Source organism: Mesoplodon mirus (assembly GCF_964341445.2).
Source record: "Mesoplodon mirus genome assembly, chromosome: 18".
Taxonomy (NCBI): domain Eukaryota; kingdom Metazoa; phylum Chordata; class Mammalia; order Artiodactyla; family Ziphiidae; genus Mesoplodon; species Mesoplodon mirus.
Window position 1 is genome coordinate 8,889,118 of NC_138994.1, and position 17,688 is coordinate 8,906,805.

The 17,688-nt window shown below is 53.2% G+C and overlaps 1 protein-coding gene across 10 annotated transcripts in view; it reads left to right on the plus strand.

Annotated features, from left to right (window-relative positions):
* The window catches only part of MAPT (microtubule associated protein tau), a 101,154-nt gene extending 86,192 nt beyond the window's left edge, over positions 1–14,962 (plus strand). For 7 of the 10 annotated variants that reach the window (XM_082603436.1, XM_082603438.1, XM_082603441.1 and 4 more), the window contains 4 exons: positions 3,476–3,568; positions 7,655–7,736; positions 9,661–9,773; positions 14,318–14,962. In XM_082603436.1, the coding sequence (XP_082459562.1) occupies positions 3,476–3,568; positions 7,655–7,736; positions 9,661–9,773; positions 14,318–14,533 (504 nt within the window). In that variant the 3' untranslated portion in view covers positions 14,534–14,962. The remainder of the gene's footprint in view (positions 1–3,475; positions 3,569–7,654; positions 7,737–9,660; positions 9,774–14,317) is intronic. The other 3 variants (XM_082603439.1, XM_082603440.1, XM_082603437.1) reach the window with 1 other exon arrangement.
* Positions 14,963–17,688: the final 2,726 nt, after the last annotated feature.

Consider the following 17,688-nt stretch of genomic DNA (forward strand, 5'->3'; position numbering starts at 1 on the left):
GTTGCCTTTTTTGCGGGATTGGAACAAGAAAAAGCTTCACAGAGAAAACATTTCTGTGTATGTTGCACATCTTGTTATTGCTTAATGGCTCTTGAGTTTTTTTATGATGTTCTTGTAAGGATTAATACAGAAAATAAGGCAATCCTCCTTGAAAAACGGGTAAGTTTTCTTTGTCAGATAAGAGAGTTATGTAACCCAACATGTTTTCGCTTTTTGCCTTGGCTTCCAGGAAGCTCAGAGTTAAGTGTAATGATCAGTCTTATAATTGTCAGTCCTGATGACCTCCCATTCTTTTATGATTGTCTTTTCAATCTTCTTGTTTTATTATTTTGTGTGTTGGTGTGTGTTTTCTAATTCTAAACTGCTCCGATTCTCTTATGAAAGCTGGAAAGTCTGCTTCTGGGACTTATCCAATGGAAAGTTATCAATAAAAAATGATCCCCAAAGCAGGAGTTCATGTGGGACTCCTTAAAATTTGAGGGTGGGATGAAATGATTCAAGGACATTGTGCAGAGGTTGACAGCAACTGCGTACAAAGCAGGGTGAGAAAACCTGTTCTACCTCTTGCTCCCAGCTCAAGCCTGGGCTAAGACGTTGCCATGCTGTCTCCTATATGGCAGGAGAGACGTCACTGTTCACCTTGAGAGAGTGTTGTTTTTATTTGGTTTATGAGACAACAGGCTTGAGAACAGCTCAGGCAAAATATTGTTGTTACGTAGGTAGCCGTGGCCGCAGAACACCCAGATCTAGATTCCTGTGTGGATTCTGCCACTGACTTGAGAAAGTCACCGAACTTCTCTGGGCTTTAAATGGCCTCTTCATCAGAAAGGTTGGGGGCGGGGCCGGGGGGATGGCAGGTGAGAAGGGTGACGTGGAATTAGGTATTTACCCAGCCTCTAAATGAGGGATGGTTTTTACATTTAAAAACCAGGGAAGTTACAAAGGAAGTATATAAAAATGTCAACGTTTGTATGTTAGAAAAAAATAATACAACTACTAGCAAAAAAAAAAGGACAAAGGAACAATTTTAATAATAATCAAAGAAATGCATAATAAGCCAATAACACAGATCTACTTATTTTAATCAAAGAAATAAGAAAAACAATTTCTTTTAATGCACAATGCTGGCAGCAACATGGTGAAACTGACTTTCTCAACTGCTCACAGGAGAAATTAATCTGACCCTTTTAGAAAGCCATTTGGAGAGCTGTGTGGAGAGTTTTTAGAGTGTTTGTAACTTTGGCCCAGAAATTGTACTTCTGGCACCCTGTGCTATGAAAATAATTCACAAAATGGGAAAAAATCCTTGCAGAACAATGTTCATGATGAGACTGTTTGTATTCTTTAAAATGGAATCAGTATAAATATCTGATAGCACAGATAACATGAAATGGAATATGACATTTTTTAAATTAATGCTTCTGATGACTGTAGAACGTGGCAAATACTTGGTAAAGGAAGATATAAAATAGTATGTACATGATATTTACTACCATTTATATGTCTGAGATGGTAGTTTTATTTTTATATATGAGAATTGAAGAGAATTCAAGAAAATGCAACAGTGGCTGTGCTGGGTTAGCAAGAAAACGTTTTCTCCTCTTTCTGGAACCTCTGTTTTTCAAAATCGTAATGTCCTGTTACTTTTTTATGATGAGAAAAGGCATAGCTTTTTTTTTTTTCTTTTTGTGGTACGCGGGCCTCTCACTGCTGTGGCCTCTCCCGTTGCGGAGCACAGGCTCCGGACGCGCAGGCTCAGCGGCCATGGCTCACGGGCCCAGCCCGGCATGTGGGATCATCCCGGACCGGGGCACGAACCCGTGTCCACTGCATCGGCAGGCGGACTCTCAACCACTGCGCCACCAGGGAAGCCCAAGGCATGGCTTTTTACTTTAAAGGAACATAAAAGAAAACAAAGCAATGGCTTAGATGTGTGCTTCCCAGGTTTTTCAATTCAGAGCAGTGAAATTAAGGAAAAAAACAGGAATGGGGTTCCAAGAGAAGATGACTATATTTAATTTTGCCAGGTTAAGGACATCTAAAAATAATATCTCCTATCAATGTAATTTAATAATTAATAATGTAATAAAGCAAAGGCCATTTTATTTTCATTTTTATTTTTAATTTTATTGGGGGAAAGGCCATTTTTAAAACCAAAATGTAGGACGGACAGATTTTGCTATCATGTACTTATTTCCTCCTTTGGCTGAGGACCTGTGGACCCCTTGATGGCCGCCTCTGGCTCTTGGGTCAGATTTGGGGCCCTTCACCCTAGATGAACCAGGCCCCGGCTCTGACCCCCCAGCCACAGCTGCTCTAAAAGCTGCCCCTGGGCCTCAGGGGCAGCGGCCCCCACCTGGCAGCAACTGAGGTCTTGGTGCCATTTCCAGAATTTCAGAGGGCAGTGCTGGTTCTTCATTGGAAACTTCAGTTGGCAGTTATTTATACCTGTGATTAATAGAAACTAAGGCCCACTGGTTCCAAATCCAGCACTCCTGATGGAGGACACCTGGCGAGGATGTGACCCCTGCGCTAGCAGACAAAACGCAGTGTTTCAGCTCCTCTTGTCTGCACTATGGTTGTCTATGAAATACACAGACAAATTGGGTAAAAATCATCCCCCCCTGGAATGTTGATAGCCCCACACCCTTTCCCTGGTGCCTGGAGAAGGAGAAGCCTTGCAGAAATACAGTGGGATCTCCACCATCTGGACCACAGCTGCCCAGGAAAACTTAGGGAAGGTTCCCTGGGAACATCGCTCCATTCCCTCTGAGCGCCTGGTGGTTTGTGGACGAGGGAGAGCCGACGGTGACGGGCAGGCACTTGCCCTGCCTTCCAGGAGGCCAAGGCCTCCCGTGGAAGGGAGTCCAGATTTATCTTCTCCATAAAACCACCTGTGTCCTCCCCATGAAGTCCGTGATTCTTGAACCTATAGCCATGCGTCTGAACCAAGCACCAGGGGTGCTCTTCACAAGCACAGAGACTGAGATTCTAAGGTCAGGAGTGAGGTCTGGGGTTTTAAAAATATATCTGCAGGCGATCCCAATACCTAACAGACTTGAGAACAGCCGCCTAAAGGTCTCGGTGAACGTTCACAGGGGTCTGGTAGGTGTATGAATGAGGCCAGAGTTGGGCTTTTATTTATTCATTTAATAATGTAACTGAGTCCATTTTGCTCCATCCCAACCTGGTGGACACTCGCCTCCGATTTTTAGGCCTCCGAGGTGCTCTGTGAGGGGGCCTCCATAACGCAATCCTCATGTAAAGGGAAGAACTGCCTCCTGATGGATCCGTTTTGTAAACCCAGTGCTGTAAGGTGGGGTCCACCTCCAGCCACTCACAGTTCGGGAATGCTTCCCGGGGAGGTGTGATTGAGCCCTGCCCTCCTCTCCCTGGCCTGCAGCCAGACAAGTTTGTGCGGGGCAGATGCATCTGAGTGTGGTGTGTCACTCATCCTTTTTTCTGGCTATCAAAGGTGCAGATAATTAATAAGAAGCTGGATCTTAGCAACGTCCAGTCCAAGTGTGGCTCAAAGGACAATATCAAACACGTGCCAGGAGGCGGCAGTGTGAGTACGGTCACACTATCCCTGCGCCGAGCTGCGGTTCCGGGTTTGAGAAGTGGCATGAGTGTTTGTACTTGCATATTGCATAGAATAAACCATTCTCAGGCTCGGAGTCTCTCCGGGTCCCCAGGTAAATGTAGCTCAGGCTCCCCACACCCGCGCCTACCGTTCCAGGAGGGGTGCCCCAGAGCTGCATGGGCGGAATGGGGAAGGTGACTGGTCCTCTCTCTGACCTGTTCCTGGTGGCTGGGTCCTCACAGCATAAGCCCCATCTTCACCCCCGCTCGCTGGGAGCCCCACAGCCCGTTTGAGTTTGGGCTGAAGGTGGCAGCGCCTAAGACCGCTCCGTCACCTGGGCAGGTTCACTTTAAGGGGCTCCACTGGGGACAGCTGGCCCGCTTGTTCTGACGAGCCGACACAATGGTCTTTACCATCCTACCTCAGAGCAGAGGCCGTGCTCTGCTCGCCTTTGACTTCTGCCTTTGCAAGGGATGAGCTGATTCTTAAGCCTCTCAGCTCCTGTTTGAAAACAGCTCCACCCCCTGGCAGAAGCTCCAGGTGCGAGAGAGCCCAACAGAAATGCACCAGGGACCTGCCCGCAGCCGAGGGTGGACAGAAATGCTGCTTGGAGCCCTTTTAAATTCGGCCTCCTCCAGATGTCCCTGCGGACTCCCTGCGTCCCCAGTGGATGTGTCCCTGAGATTTGGGGCTGGCATCCTCATTCTCACCTGCCCACTTGACCGGCTCTGCGGTTATCCTACAAGTTCACAGACAAATGGGTGCAGACTCGGCATCCTGAGGCTCGGCCCCCCTCCTCCGCAGCCTCCCTCGCTCCCCCAGCCTTCTTGGTCAGCTGTAGGCAAATGTTTACACACGTCGGGGAACGGGAGGTTCGAGACCCTTTGAGGTCCACCCCTGGGGAGGAGGATGGTTTCTGAGAGCAGGCATCTGGCCTCTGGCTGGCAGTGCCGGGGTGACAGTGGGAGCCCCCGGGTGGGGCGCTCTCTCCAGAAAGTGCCCAGCCTTGGCCCGCATATCCGCGTCCGGACCTGGGGGTTTATTCTTGCAACAAGCTGCCTCCTGCCCTGAGCGCCGGGTCCCGGCTCTGCCACTGACGAGGCTGCTGCATGGCGCTTCACTCACGCTTCCTCACCAGTGTCCGCTCAGTATCTCTGCTGTGCCCCCGGTCCCTGCTCTCCTGTTCCAATGCCACCTCGTCTTCCGCCAAGAGAAGGGGTGGGGACCACCCCAGGCTGTGATCGTGGGCTCCCGGTGACGTTGCTGTTTTAGCTTTGACTCTGGCGCTCTGGCTTCCCTGCAGACGGCAGCCTCTGGCCAGAGAAGGAAAGACATGTGCTTTCCGGTTTAACTCGCGTCTGGTGTGTCTGGTCAGCTGGTGGGAGCTTGTGCTGCTGGGGCTGAGGGGTGGGGTCCAGTGGCTGCAGTCAGCGCCCCCCGCCCCCGCTCCTTCAGGCGGAAGGTGGGGGCAGGGTGTACACTCCCTCTGCCCAGGACATCAAGGGACTTCCTCAGGGGCACCTCCCCTCCCCCCTGCACTCTCTGCCAGCTGGTGGGCTAGCCTGTGACCCCAGCAGAGTGCCACAGGATGTCCCGGGCTGGCCCCGAGCGCTGTCCTTGGCCTGTGGCCACTGCAGTAGGAGCCACCATAGAGAGCTCTTCTCCTGGTGAAAGGTGGCTGGGGGGTGACAAGCCCCAGCACAATGTCAGCCTCAGGCGTTTTGGGGACAGTGGACTCTTGGCCTGGGCTCTGCCTCTGTTTGCTCCCGGCCCCTCTTCTCTTCAGCTGGGAGGTGGCTCCCCAGCAGGCAGGCTCTGTTCCTTCTCCTAGGGATTCTCCCTGCCTCCTGGCCGGCTCCAGGATTCACTCCAGAGCCTGGCCGCCTCCCTCCCCGTCCCCGGCCTCCAGTCTGCCTGACTGCCCCCCCCCACGCTCCCCCTGCCCCATTCCTTTCCCCTTCCCTCCCCCTCCCCCATTCCTTTCCCCTCCCCACTTCCTTTCCCCTCCCCTTCCCTCCCCCTCCCCATTCCTTTCCCCTCCCCCATCCCATTCCTTTCCCCTCCCCCATTCCCTCCCCCTCCCCATTCCTATTCCCTCCCCCTCCCCATTCCTTTCCCCTCCCCCATTCCCTCCCCCTCCCCATTCCTTTCCCCTCTCCATTCTTTTCCCCTCCCCATTCCCTCCCCCTCCCCATTCCTTCCCCTCCCCCATTCCCTCCCCCTCCCCATTCCTTTCCCCTCCCCATTCCTTCCCCTCCCCCATTCCCTCCCCCTCCCCATTCCTTTCCCCTCCCCTTCCCTCTCCCTCCCCATTCCTTTCTCCTCCCCATTCCTTTCCCCCATTCCCTCCCCTCCCCATTCCTTTCCCCTCCCCTTCCCTCCCCCTCCCCCATTCCTTTCCTCACCCCTTCCCTCCCCCTCCCCCATTCCTTTCCCCTCCCCATTCCTTTCCCCTCCCCCATTCCTTTCCCCTCCCCTTCCCTCCCCTCCCCCATTCCTTTCCCCTCCCCCATTCCTTTCCCCTCCCCATTCCTTCCCCTCCCCCATTCCTTTCCCCTCCCCTTCCCTCCCCCATTCCTTTCCCCTCCCCATTCCTTTCCCCTCCCTGCCAATCCAGGCTCTCCCTTCTTCACAGCTCCACCCTCCCTTTTCCCCCACTGGTTACCGAATCCAGGCTGAAGGGAAGAGAAGGAAGCCTGTACACACCAGCCTTCACTTTCATCTCCCGCATAAAGGGAAGGAGGGGGGAGTTCCCATAGCCCTGCCCCACCCCACACCCGAGGGCCTGTTGTGCTCAGAATCCGTCCTTAACTCACCCAATGGCCACAGGCGCGGGCTCTCCACACCTCCCTCCACGCACCCACGCACACAGGCCACGTCCACCTGTCAGCCTGAATCAACTCCATTAGTAATCGGCAGACGCCAGTATGATTTTGATTAACTAGTGTAATTTGGGATTCTTCCAGATGATTTAGGCCTAAGTAAAAACTCCTTTTTTTCTGATGTCCTTGTTAACCCCGTTCTCAGGCACGAGCCCATCTCTCCCCTGGGTGACTCCAGGGCAGGGAGCAGGGGCCGATTGGCTCCACGGTGATGGGCCTCCTGTACCCTCAGGTGACCTCACATGAGGGAAGTGTCACTCAGGGACCATCAGGGACCCCTCACAGCCATGGCTTTGTAGAGACTTCCTCTAGGAGACTCCTCTGCTAATGCTGGGTCCCCATGGGTTTCTCCTCTGGGGGGCTGAGGTCAGCAGGCGGCTGGGGGGTGGCTGTGTGACCTGGCCACATGCTGGACCCTCAGGCTGGCTCTGAGCCCTGAGGCCCTTAGGCCTCCCCTACGTGTGTCTGCTGAACCTGCCTGAGACACTAAACCTGTGATTTCTGCTGTGCCGCCTGCCCATCCTGCTGGTGTTGCTTTGCTCCTTTCTGTAAAGGACCAAAATGTCCAGGACACTGTGCCCTGGGGCAGGGGGGCGGGGGCGGGGGGTGGGGTGGGGCTGGGTGGCGGGGGAGGACAGCTGGTGCTTAACTCTTACTGGGCTGTGGGACTGCTCTGGGGCCCTCTCGTTGGCCACCACTGCTGTGGTGGGCTGCTGGGTTTGCGAAGCTTCTCCTGGGAGGAGTGCTGCTAACAGCCCCACACCGCCCTCTGCTCTCAGAGGCCCAGCAGATATGGCTCTCTTGCTTTTCCAAGATTTTTCAAATGCTGCACAAACATCATATTGATCCCTTCTTTCTTTCTGTCTTCACTGAACCTGATCTGTGGATTTCATGTCAGGAAAGAGAATAACTTTTTCTCATGTAAGTGTTTGCTAAACCAAAGGTGTAGGCCCTGCACAATGGGGAAGTAGCCCTGTTTTTCCCTGAGGGTCCTTGTCCTGTGGAATTGAAGGCACTCCATTTGTTTTGTGAAGACCCAGCTCCCCTGGGGCAAGGTTGGCAGAATTCCAACACATTTTCCCACCCTGACTAGGGTGTTTTCCTCGTGGCAGACAGGAAAACACTGTCTGAGCGGGGCCTGGACCAAGAAAATAATCCTATTGTCCCTCTCATTCTCTCTCTCCTCCAGGTGCAAATAGTCTACAAACCAGTGGATCTGAGCAAGGTGACCTCCAAGTGTGGCTCATTAGGCAACATCCATCATAAGCCAGGTAGCCAGCCCTTGTAGAAGGCAAGGACGGGGCGGGAGGCCTGAGGGGTGGGACAGGATGGGGTGGTGGTTGGGAAGGACAGATGGGATGGGCCATCAAGGAGAGTGTTAAGGGTGGAACTTGCTTCGGCCTGGGAGGTGTGGCTCCATGTGTTGTTCCTGAGCAGGGCCAGGCTGGCCAAGACAAGATAAGGAGGGAGGGCAGATGCTGGTCTAAATCCTAACCCGCAGTTCTCCAAGCAGGCTGCACACGGGGTATGTAGAGCTGGGAAAGGGCCTGAACTGGCCCCCAAAGCCTGGCTAATGTGGATGTCCCAGTTTGGCCCTCAGCCAGCGTGAGGGGCATTTCACCAACTGCCCCAGCTACAACATGGGACCCTGGGCTGTTGCCATGCTCCCACTGTCACTTCATTTCAACAGAAAATGATGCTGTTGGAACTCCCCATGCTAACCTTTTCCCTCTTCATCTCATGCCGTATAGAAATCAGTGCTATCTATAGATCTTTCTGAGACAGTGGAAATGTTCTATACCTGTGCTGTTCAGTATGGTAGCCACTAATGACATGCGACTATTGAGCATTTGAAATGTGGCTGGTGCAGTTGAGGAACTGAACAAATTTTATTTAATTAAATTTGGGGAATTCCCTGGCAGTCCGGTGGTTAGGCCTTGGCGCGTTCACTGCCGGGCCTGGGTTGGATCCCTGGTCGGGGAAGTAAGATCCCACAAGCCGCACGGCGTGGCCAAAAAGATAAAATTCAATTAAAATTTAAAAATAAATAAATGCAATTTAAGTAGCTACAGGTGGCTACTGGCTACCGTCTTGGAGAGCTAACTTCTGCCTGAAAGGCCAGAGCAGGGCCTTCTGCTTTAGGCCCTGTTCGGGGCTGAGGTCTTTACTTGAACTGTGACTGCAGGAAGAGAAGGTCATCAGAAACGTAGTCTAGAAAGTGTGTCATTACTTCCTGCCTCCCTTGGACATCTTGTGGGTGTTCAGTCTCTCCCAGTGAAAACTATGCCTCTCCTGAGGCCACCATCCTACCACACTGGGAGCAGCTTTCTTTCTTTTTTTTTTTTTTTAAATAAAGTATGGATATCTTTTTTAAAATTATTTATTTATTTTTGGCTGTGTTGGGTCTTTGCTGCTGTGCACGGGCTTTCTCTAGTTGTGGCAAGCAGGGGCTACTCTTCGTGGTGCAAGGGCTTCTCATTGCGGTGGCTTCTCTTATTGCAGAGCATGGGCTCTAGGTGAGCAGGCTCAGTAGTTGTGGCGCGCAGGCTCTAGAGCACAGGCTCAGTAGTTGTGGCACATGGGCTTAGTTGCTCCGCGGCATGTGGGATCTTCCCAGATTGGGGCTCGAACCCATGTCCCCTGCCTTGGCAGGCAGATTCTTAACCTCTGTGCCACCAGGGAAGTCCCAAGGGAGCAGCTTTCTTAAGTGGCTTTATCCTTCCAAAGAAAGTAAAGTAGTTCGTCTCTTCCTCAGGCCATATCCCCCCTACTTGGGCATGGCATCAAGTGTCTGAGGAGGGAGAAAAGGTCAGGGCCGTTCCTTATTAAGGGTGCATTTTGCCATTTAGTTTAATTCTGAGGTCTGATAGGGCTGTAGCTTATAGGATGTTGGCATAGAAAGACTTGACTCTTTGGAAGCCAACTAATTTAGAATAATTTCTCGCGAACTGAGCTGTCATCTACCTTTGCATCATCTAAGGAGGAAGAGTTTGCTGAGTAAATATTTGATGTGCACCCTGATTAGAGAGAGAAAGCAAACTGTTTCCAAGCCCTTTGGAAGGACCTACGTGCTCCAAACCACGCTCTATATAAAAGCTGGTCTTAGCTCCCCCTCAAGGTAGGCGTCTGCATGGAATCACTCACTTGCTTAGCCCTCACTCAAGGCTTGGTGCCCTTGTGTGTATTGTGTTCCAGGAGGTGGCCAGGTGGAAGTAAAGTCTGAGAAGCTGGACTTCAAGGAGAGAGTCCAGTCCAAGATTGGGTCCCTGGATAACATCACCCACGTCCCTGGTGGAGGGCATAAAAAGGTAAAGGGGCAGGGCGGGGAGGAGGCTATAACAGAGTCAGGTGGACAAGGCTGGTCCAGTTTCCCACGGCAGGAGAGCTGAGGGTCCTGTATTGACTGGCTTGACATGGATTCTCAGCTACCACCAGGCCTGCGGGGCTCCACCTGGGCTGCCCTTTGATGTACCCTGGGAGCTTTAACACACTTGATGCCAGGCCCCACCCTGGAGATTCTGACTAATTGGTCTCAGGTGCCATCTGGGCACCTGGAGTGGAGCTTTTAAAGCCCCCAGGTGACTCTTTAGTGCAGTTAAAGGTGAGAGCCACTGCCCTATGCCCTGTGGTGGGCAAGCATCCCCAAAATGAAGTAGCCATCACCAAAGCCAGCCCCAGTCACCAAGAGCCAGTCACGGGAATGTAACCTAACTTTTTAAATGGGTCACTAGGCAGTTAGAGCAAAACAGTGATGCTGGAATCCAGATTTCAGGAAAGCCTCTCTAAGTGTCCATAGGGAGGCTGCTAGACCAAGGACCTCAGCGTTCCCTGCAGTTTCTAGAGGCCCTGGGTCTGGCTCTGGGTGTCTGTGTGCAGTGGGGGCCGGGGGACACCAGTGTCTCCCTCTGGGCCCATTGCACAATGCCGTCTTGTGGCTGCACTTTTCCCCTTCTGCATAAATACAGCGAAGTGCCCTCTGGGGTATCCTGCCCACGCCCGCCCTGAAGTTCTGCAAGCGGCTAACTTTCCAGTCTTCAGTGCCTCCCAGCAGCTGACTGAGGAGTGGTGAAGGGAGAAGGGATGTCCCAGAACGGGTGTGGCAACTGAGACCCGACGCAGCAGTGAGCAGCGGTGCAGCCCAAGGGGGCCCCGCTGGTCAGAAGTGGCAGCCGGGCCTTGCTTGGAGGCCGCCAGGGTCCCCAAGGCAGTCACCACCCCTCCCCCCATCACGCTCACCACCTCCTCCTCTGGTTCTGAACAGACACACCCCACCTTTGCAGTGAAAGCCCGACAGCATAGTTTTGGAGAAGCCTTTGCTGGCATGTTCTTAGATCACAGGTTGCAAACTGAGACCTCGGGGCCGACCTGACCCGTGATGGAGGCGCCCGAAGGCGGGGGGGGAGGACGGGGTCCTGGCTCCCTGACCATCAGGCTTCCACATACTGGGCTTCCCCAGGTGCAGGACGACTTCTCAGTGCCGCCTGGGTCTCTATTAAAAGTGAGACCCAGGGAAATGAGAAGATTTTCTGCAAAAGCCCAGCTTGTTTCCATTGCCTCCCCGAGCCTGTTTAATGCAGGGCCTCCCTGCCCTGGGGAGCTTTAAAGAGACCACGTCCCACCCCCAGAGAGTCTGACTGAATATATTGTATATGGAATGAGTCTGGGTAGGCCTGGGTGTTGGTGATTCCCAGTTGAAGGAAGGCCTCTACCCCTGACTCTGGAAGGTTCTGTGTCCTGGGAAAAGCTCTGGTCTTGACTCTGCTTGGAGGCGAGACCCAGGCAAGATCTACAAGCCATCTCAGCATCAGGTTCCCCTTCAGCAAAGCGGATGGAAACTTTGCTGTCCCAGGGTGGTTGTGAGACCCGGATGAGGCAATGTTCAGGGAGGAGGCCTGGAGCTTTGTACTCATCAAAGAACATGAATTAGAGCCAAATCCGAGCCAGAACTTCTCCTGTTTGAACTCATCTCTGTGATGCCTCAGAAAGGGTGGGCTCTGCCCTACCCACTGCCCAGGAGACACTGACCTGGTCCCAGAGGGTCCTCTTGTGTTCAGTCCCCTATTTCCCTCTGTGATGAGCAAAACTGCTGACCAGCAGTGGAGCATAGGACCCCCGCCACCTGAGTTCCTTTCAGTTTGGGGGATGTGGGGACATTCCCAGGATGCTGTCCCATTTTTCTTAAGAAAGTAAGTGTTCTTATCAAAGCTTAGATCAAAATGGCCTTTCAGTTGTAGTCATATGGAAGAGTTCTTTGTTCAAAGTAGTAACCCAACGTGAACAAAAGAAGCATATGGCTTAAATGGGAGCCTGGTTTTTCTCTACACTCAAATGCCCCTGCAACAGGCCCTCTTTACCTGGGGTCCAGGGACTCCTGAAATTGTAGGGAGCAGTTGTCACGTGTGTATGAGAGCAGACACACGTGTGTACACATTTTCCTGGTCTCACCAGATGCTCAAGGAGGTCTTAGGACCCAAAACAGGCTGAGAATTACTGTGTTCACCACTCCAGGACTCAGCAGGAGAGAATTATTATGTACTGCTGGCATCTCCAGCTAATGCTTTCTGCTTCTGAGCTTCCCAGGAATCCTTTGGAGCCGAGACCTCTGGGTCAAGGATGCTCTACTTTTTGTTTATTTTTAAATTGAAGTATAGTTGATTTACAATGTCGTGTTGGTTTCAGGTGTACCGTACAATGACTCAGTTATACATACATACATATATATATTGTTTCTCAGATTCTTTTCTCTTATAGGCTATTGCAAAATATTGAGTATAGCTCCCTGTGCTATACAATAGGTCCTTGATGGTTACCTATTTTATATATAGTAGTTTGTACATGTTATTCCCAACCTCCTAATTTATCCTCCCCTCCCCTTTCCCCTTTGGTAGCCATAAGTTTGTTATCTATGTCTGTGAGTCTCTTTCTGTTTTTGAAATAAGTTCATTTGTATGCTTTTCTTATTTAATTTTTTAAATTGAAGTATAGTTGATTTACAGCATCGTGCCAATCTCTGCTGTATAGCAGAGTGACTCAGTTATACACATGTAGACATTCTTTTTTTACATTCTTTTCCATTATGGTTTATCACAGAATATTGAGTATAGTTCCCTGTGCTATACAGTAGAACCTTGTTGTTTAGCCATCCTGTATATAATAGTTTACATCTGCTAATCCCACACTGCCAGTCCTTCCCTCCCCGACCCCCCTCCCCCTTGGCAACCACGAGTCTGTTTTCTATGTCTGTGAGTCGGTTTGTTCTGTAGATAGGTTCATGTGTGCCATATTCTAGATTCCACATATCACACATAAGTGATATATGGTATTTGTCTTTCTCTTTCTGACTTGCTTCACTTAGTATGATAATCTCCAGTTGCATCCATGTTGCTGTGCAATGGCATTATTTTGTTTTTTATGGCTGAGTAGTATTCCATTGTATATATATACCACATCCTTTTTATCCATTCATCTGTCGATGGACATTTAGGTTGTTTCCACGTCTTGGCTATTGTGAATAGTGCGGCTGTGAACATAGGGGTGCATGTGTCTTTTTGAATTACAGTTTTGTCTGGGTATGTGCCCAGGAGTGGGATTGCTGGATCATATAGCAACTCTATTTTAGTTGTAGACTTTCTGATGATGGCTGTTCTGACTGGAGTGAGTGTTACCTCATGTGGTTTCGACTTGCATTTCTCTAATAATCAGCCTGAGCATTTTTTCATGTGCCTGTTGGCCATCTGTACGTCGTCTATTGGAGAAATGTCTATTTCCGTCTTCTGCCTACTTTTTTTTTTTTTTTTTTTTTTTTTTTTTGCGGTATGCGGGCCTCTCACTGCTGCGGCCTCTCCCGTTGCGGAGCACAGGCTCCGGACGCGCAGGCCCAGCGGCCATGGCTCACGGGCCCAGCCGCTCCGCGGCATATGGGATCCCCCCAGACCGGGGCACGAACCCGTATCCCCTGCATCGGCAGGCGGACTCCCAACCACTGCGCCACCAGGGAGGCCCCTTCTGCCTACTTTTTATTGGGTTGTTCTTCTGATAGAGTTGTATGAGCTGTTTGTATGTCTGGGAACGACGCCCTACTTTCAAAAGGGCTTTGTTGCATCGTGTTTTCTAGTCTACCTGCCAGGGCTGCCCACAGCTGCTACCACCTCCAGCATCCTCCTCAGTCACTGGCAAAGGGGAGGCACGTGTGTGGCTCACAGCTGGGCGGCAGGGGCTCCGGCCCCATCCCTGAATCTCCTCCAGCCTCTCCTCCCACACTTTCATTTGCAGTTTGGCAATGTGTGTAGGTCACAATAAACTGCGCACGCCTTTTGACCTCGTAGCAAGTCCACTTCTGGGATACGCTTACAGTGCACGTGTGAAATGACACGCCTACAGGGTTATTCAAACACAGCATTGTCTGTGAGAGCAAAAGGCTGGGACAACCTAAATATCCACCCACAGGGGCGTGGATACACTTTGGTCCGTGTGCTGTGACAGGAAACCACACAGCCCTCAGCGAGCAGTGAGGGAGCTATGTACTGATGACAATGCAAGGTGTTAAGTCTGAACACCAGAGTGTGAAGCTTGTGGTTGTCGTTGCCTTATGTATGGTATTTTTTCCCCTCTACTCACACATACACGTTTGCGTGTGTGGTGGCCTATCTCTGGAAGGGTACGCAAGAAACTCACAGTGGTCGCTGCCTCTGGAGAGGGGGCCTGGGAGGCTGGCTGGCAGGTGACCAGGACCCTGCAGCAGCTTAGCCGTCGGGAAACGATGAAACTGTGGTCCCCACCACACCTCCCTCCCACCCAAGGCCAGCAGTTGGCGGGGCCCCTCCGCCTCACCCTGCCCTCTCCTCTCTTGCAGATCGAAACCCACAAGCTGACCTTCCGCGAGAACGCCAAAGCCAAGACCGACCACGGGGCGGAGATTGTGTACAAGTCGCCCGTGGTGTCGGGGGACACGTCCCCACGGCACCTCAGCAACGTCTCCTCCACCGGCAGCATCGACATGGTGGACTCACCGCAGCTGGCCACGCTCGCCGACGAGGTGTCCGCCTCCCTGGCCAAGCAGGGTTTGTGATCAGGCCCCCGGGCGGTCAGTAATCGTGGAGAGAAGAGAGTGAGAGAGTGTGGAAAAAAAAAGAATAATGATCTGGCCCCTCGCCCTCTGCCCTCCCCCAGCTGCTCCTCACAGATCGGTCAATCACGTAACCTGCTTGTCGCTCACCTCTGGCTCGGGACTTCCAAATCGGTCACGGGAACGAGAGCCAAGTTCATCTTTCCAAATTGATGGGCGGGCCAATCGTAATAAAATATTTTTAAAAACCTTAAGAAAGATGGCCCTACCCAGAATTTCCTTGGGCAGTTACTTTCGATTCTTTTTTTTTCCCCTCTGAGTGCAAGAGGGAGGAGGAGAGGCTCTGAAAGCTGCTTCTGGGGACTCTCGAGGGCCTGGGCGGGGGGCGCCCCATTCTGGGGGTGTCACAGAGGCAGCAGCGGCAACAAGGGACACGGCACTTGGTGCACAGGTGGAACCACAGGCGTAGGGCCACCTCTGGAGGAGGACGGGGTGCGGGGGGGGGGCGCTGGGCAGGGGGGAGGGCGAGGTGACGGGGCGGCGGGGGGGAGGGCGCGGCGTGAGGATGCCGGAGGAACTCAGGGAGGAGATGCTGAGGACGGCCCGGAGGCGCAGCAGGCAGGGCACAGCCTCCGCCGCCCACAGCAAACTCGGACTAAGTGGCCTCCGGTTCTTGGTGGCCCGGGGTCTGCTGCGGGTCGGCGTGCCCCCCTCTGGAGGGAGAAGGGCTTCCACCGGGGGCTGGAGGAGAAGGAAGGTGGCGGGAGGAGAAGGCAGGCTGCGGGAGTGGCATCCTGGGGGTTTCTTCCTCGGAGAAGACCGAGCGCTGGCCCCTTTCTCCCTCCCCGCAGGGTGGGGGTCCTGAGCTGAGGGGCTTCCCTGTGCCCCGCGGAAACCCTGTTTTGTTGAGTTCTGAAGGTTGGAACTGCAGCCACGATTTTGGCACCTCACAGACCTGGGACTTTAGGGCTAACCGGTTCCTTGTAAAGACCTGTGCCTCTTGGGGGACATCCGCCTGTTCCCAAGCCTGGGCCTCTGGCATCTCTGGAGTGTACGGGGACCTGGGAGGTGGCTCCTGAACCTCTCATCCCTCCCACGGCCACCGCAGCCACCTGTCTGCCCCACCATGCCTGTGTCTGCCGTGCGGAGCCCAGTCACCGCCTGTACCCCTCATGACATCACGCTGTCCAGAGTTCCCAGCCTCACCCCACCCCCCTTTCTCAGTAACGGACATTGTTTAGATGGGGAGGCACCTCCTCTAAACCAAGGGGGAAAGTCAAGGCGGGTGAGGTCCGGACACGGGTGGGGGGGGGACCTCAGTCTCTCGGTCTAAGTTGTACTCACCCAGCTGGCACGTCCTTCACGATGAACCTGATGACCTCACTCGGTTCCCTGCCCCTGCCCCCATCCCAGATGGGAGCCAGGGTGGGGTTCGCAGTGACCCTGGACGTTTATGCCTTGTTTCCTTGGAGAACCTTTTCTCCCAGAAGGCTTGGTTCCCTTCCTGTGCCGAGCTGGCAGCAGGTTGGCCGTCCTGGATGCCAGAGATGGCACGGGGGACGGGCAGGCAAGGCCCCCAGGGCAGGACCACACTCCCTCCGTTCCTTACGTCTGCCCCAGCTTGTGACTGCCAGCCTCTCAAGAGAGCCCAGCCGCTGCTCAACCCCAAGAGCGTATAATCCGCCCTCACCCCAAAAAGGGAAACATGCCCCCTCGGAAACGGTTCTTCCCCCAGTCTCGGCTGGAAGCAATGCTGTCTTGTCCTCCTGGAGCAGCTGAACATATACATAGATGTCGCCCCTCCCTCCCCATCTGCACCCTGTCGCGTTGTAGTCGGATTTGTCTGTTTATGCTTGGATTCACCAGAGTGACTATGATAGTGAAAAGAAAAAAAAAAAAAAGAAAAAAAAAAGGGACGCATGTATCTTGAAATGCTTGTAAAGAGATTTCTAACCTACCCCCCATGGGAGTCCTAGATGTCTCTCACCCCCCAGCTGGGACTTGGATCCAGAAGGCCAGTGTGACTCTCTTCTGTGGGGCCTCCCAACTTTTGAAAGACTTTCATCAACATCTGGGACCCAACAGAGCCCAGATGCTGACATCTGAGAACCCTCAGCTGCAAAGAAGGCCTGAAGCACAGGAGGAGGAGAGAAGCTATGGTACCCCCTCCCCGCCCCCGGGGCTCCCTTCTGTCAGGCAGGGGGCAGTGTGTCTTGTGGTGAAGATGGCCCTGGAGAAGCCCCACAGCTGTACGACCCTGAGAGAGGGTCGTACAACTAACTCCCTGCGTCACGAGTGCCGGCTGGGGAAAGGTCTGCAGCCCACCCCCCAGCCCGGGGTCCCGCTCCAAGCTCTCCCGCAGGAAGGCTGGCCCAGGCCTCCCCACACGGGGCCTGACGGCCACAGCAGGGGTTGGGATGCACTGCCTGCCCTGGACTGGCCCCCGGGGCCTGAGCCGCCTGACAAGGGTGACAGGTCAGGAGACACCATTTCCAAATCCTTGGCCAGAGCCCCTGCTGACCTTGCATGAAATCCACCTCCTGCCATGGGGAAAGGGAAGCAGCCTTTGTAGAAATCCGCTGTTTGAAGAAAATCAGCCACCTCGGCCTGGTTCTGCCACTTCTGATTTGGGTACAGTTAAAGGCAACCGTTTGGGGCTGGGTGGTTGGAGTCCAGGGCCAGACGCTTCATCTGCAGCCAGAGGATCATCTGGGCCCAAAACTTCCCGCAGTGAGGCTCTCCTCTGTCCTCTGAGTCCCAGCTGGTCTTGGAAGGGTTCTGAGGAAGGAAGAGGAAACTTGGTGTGAAGATCTGGTGGCTGTTAGAGATGCAGCCCCTCATTACTGCCACCAATTCTGGCTGCATTTCTTGAACCTCTCCCTGCAGTTTCTGCGCCCTGCTCAGTTCCTTATTCCGAGGGCCTTACTCAGCGGGCACCTCGTGTTGCGTGGGCTGTTGGGAGCAGCCTAAACATCGTGGTTTAGGGTCATCAGGTCAGTGCTGGCGGGGAGCCTGCAGAGCGCAATGCTGGATTAGAACCGTAAACAAGGACACCCCGCCCCCCCAGGGCTGGGCACTCCCCCACCGCCGTTTCTTCCAGGCTCGGTGTCCCTCGGGTGGGCTAGATAGGATGCACTATCCGCCTGGTCGCTTCAAGC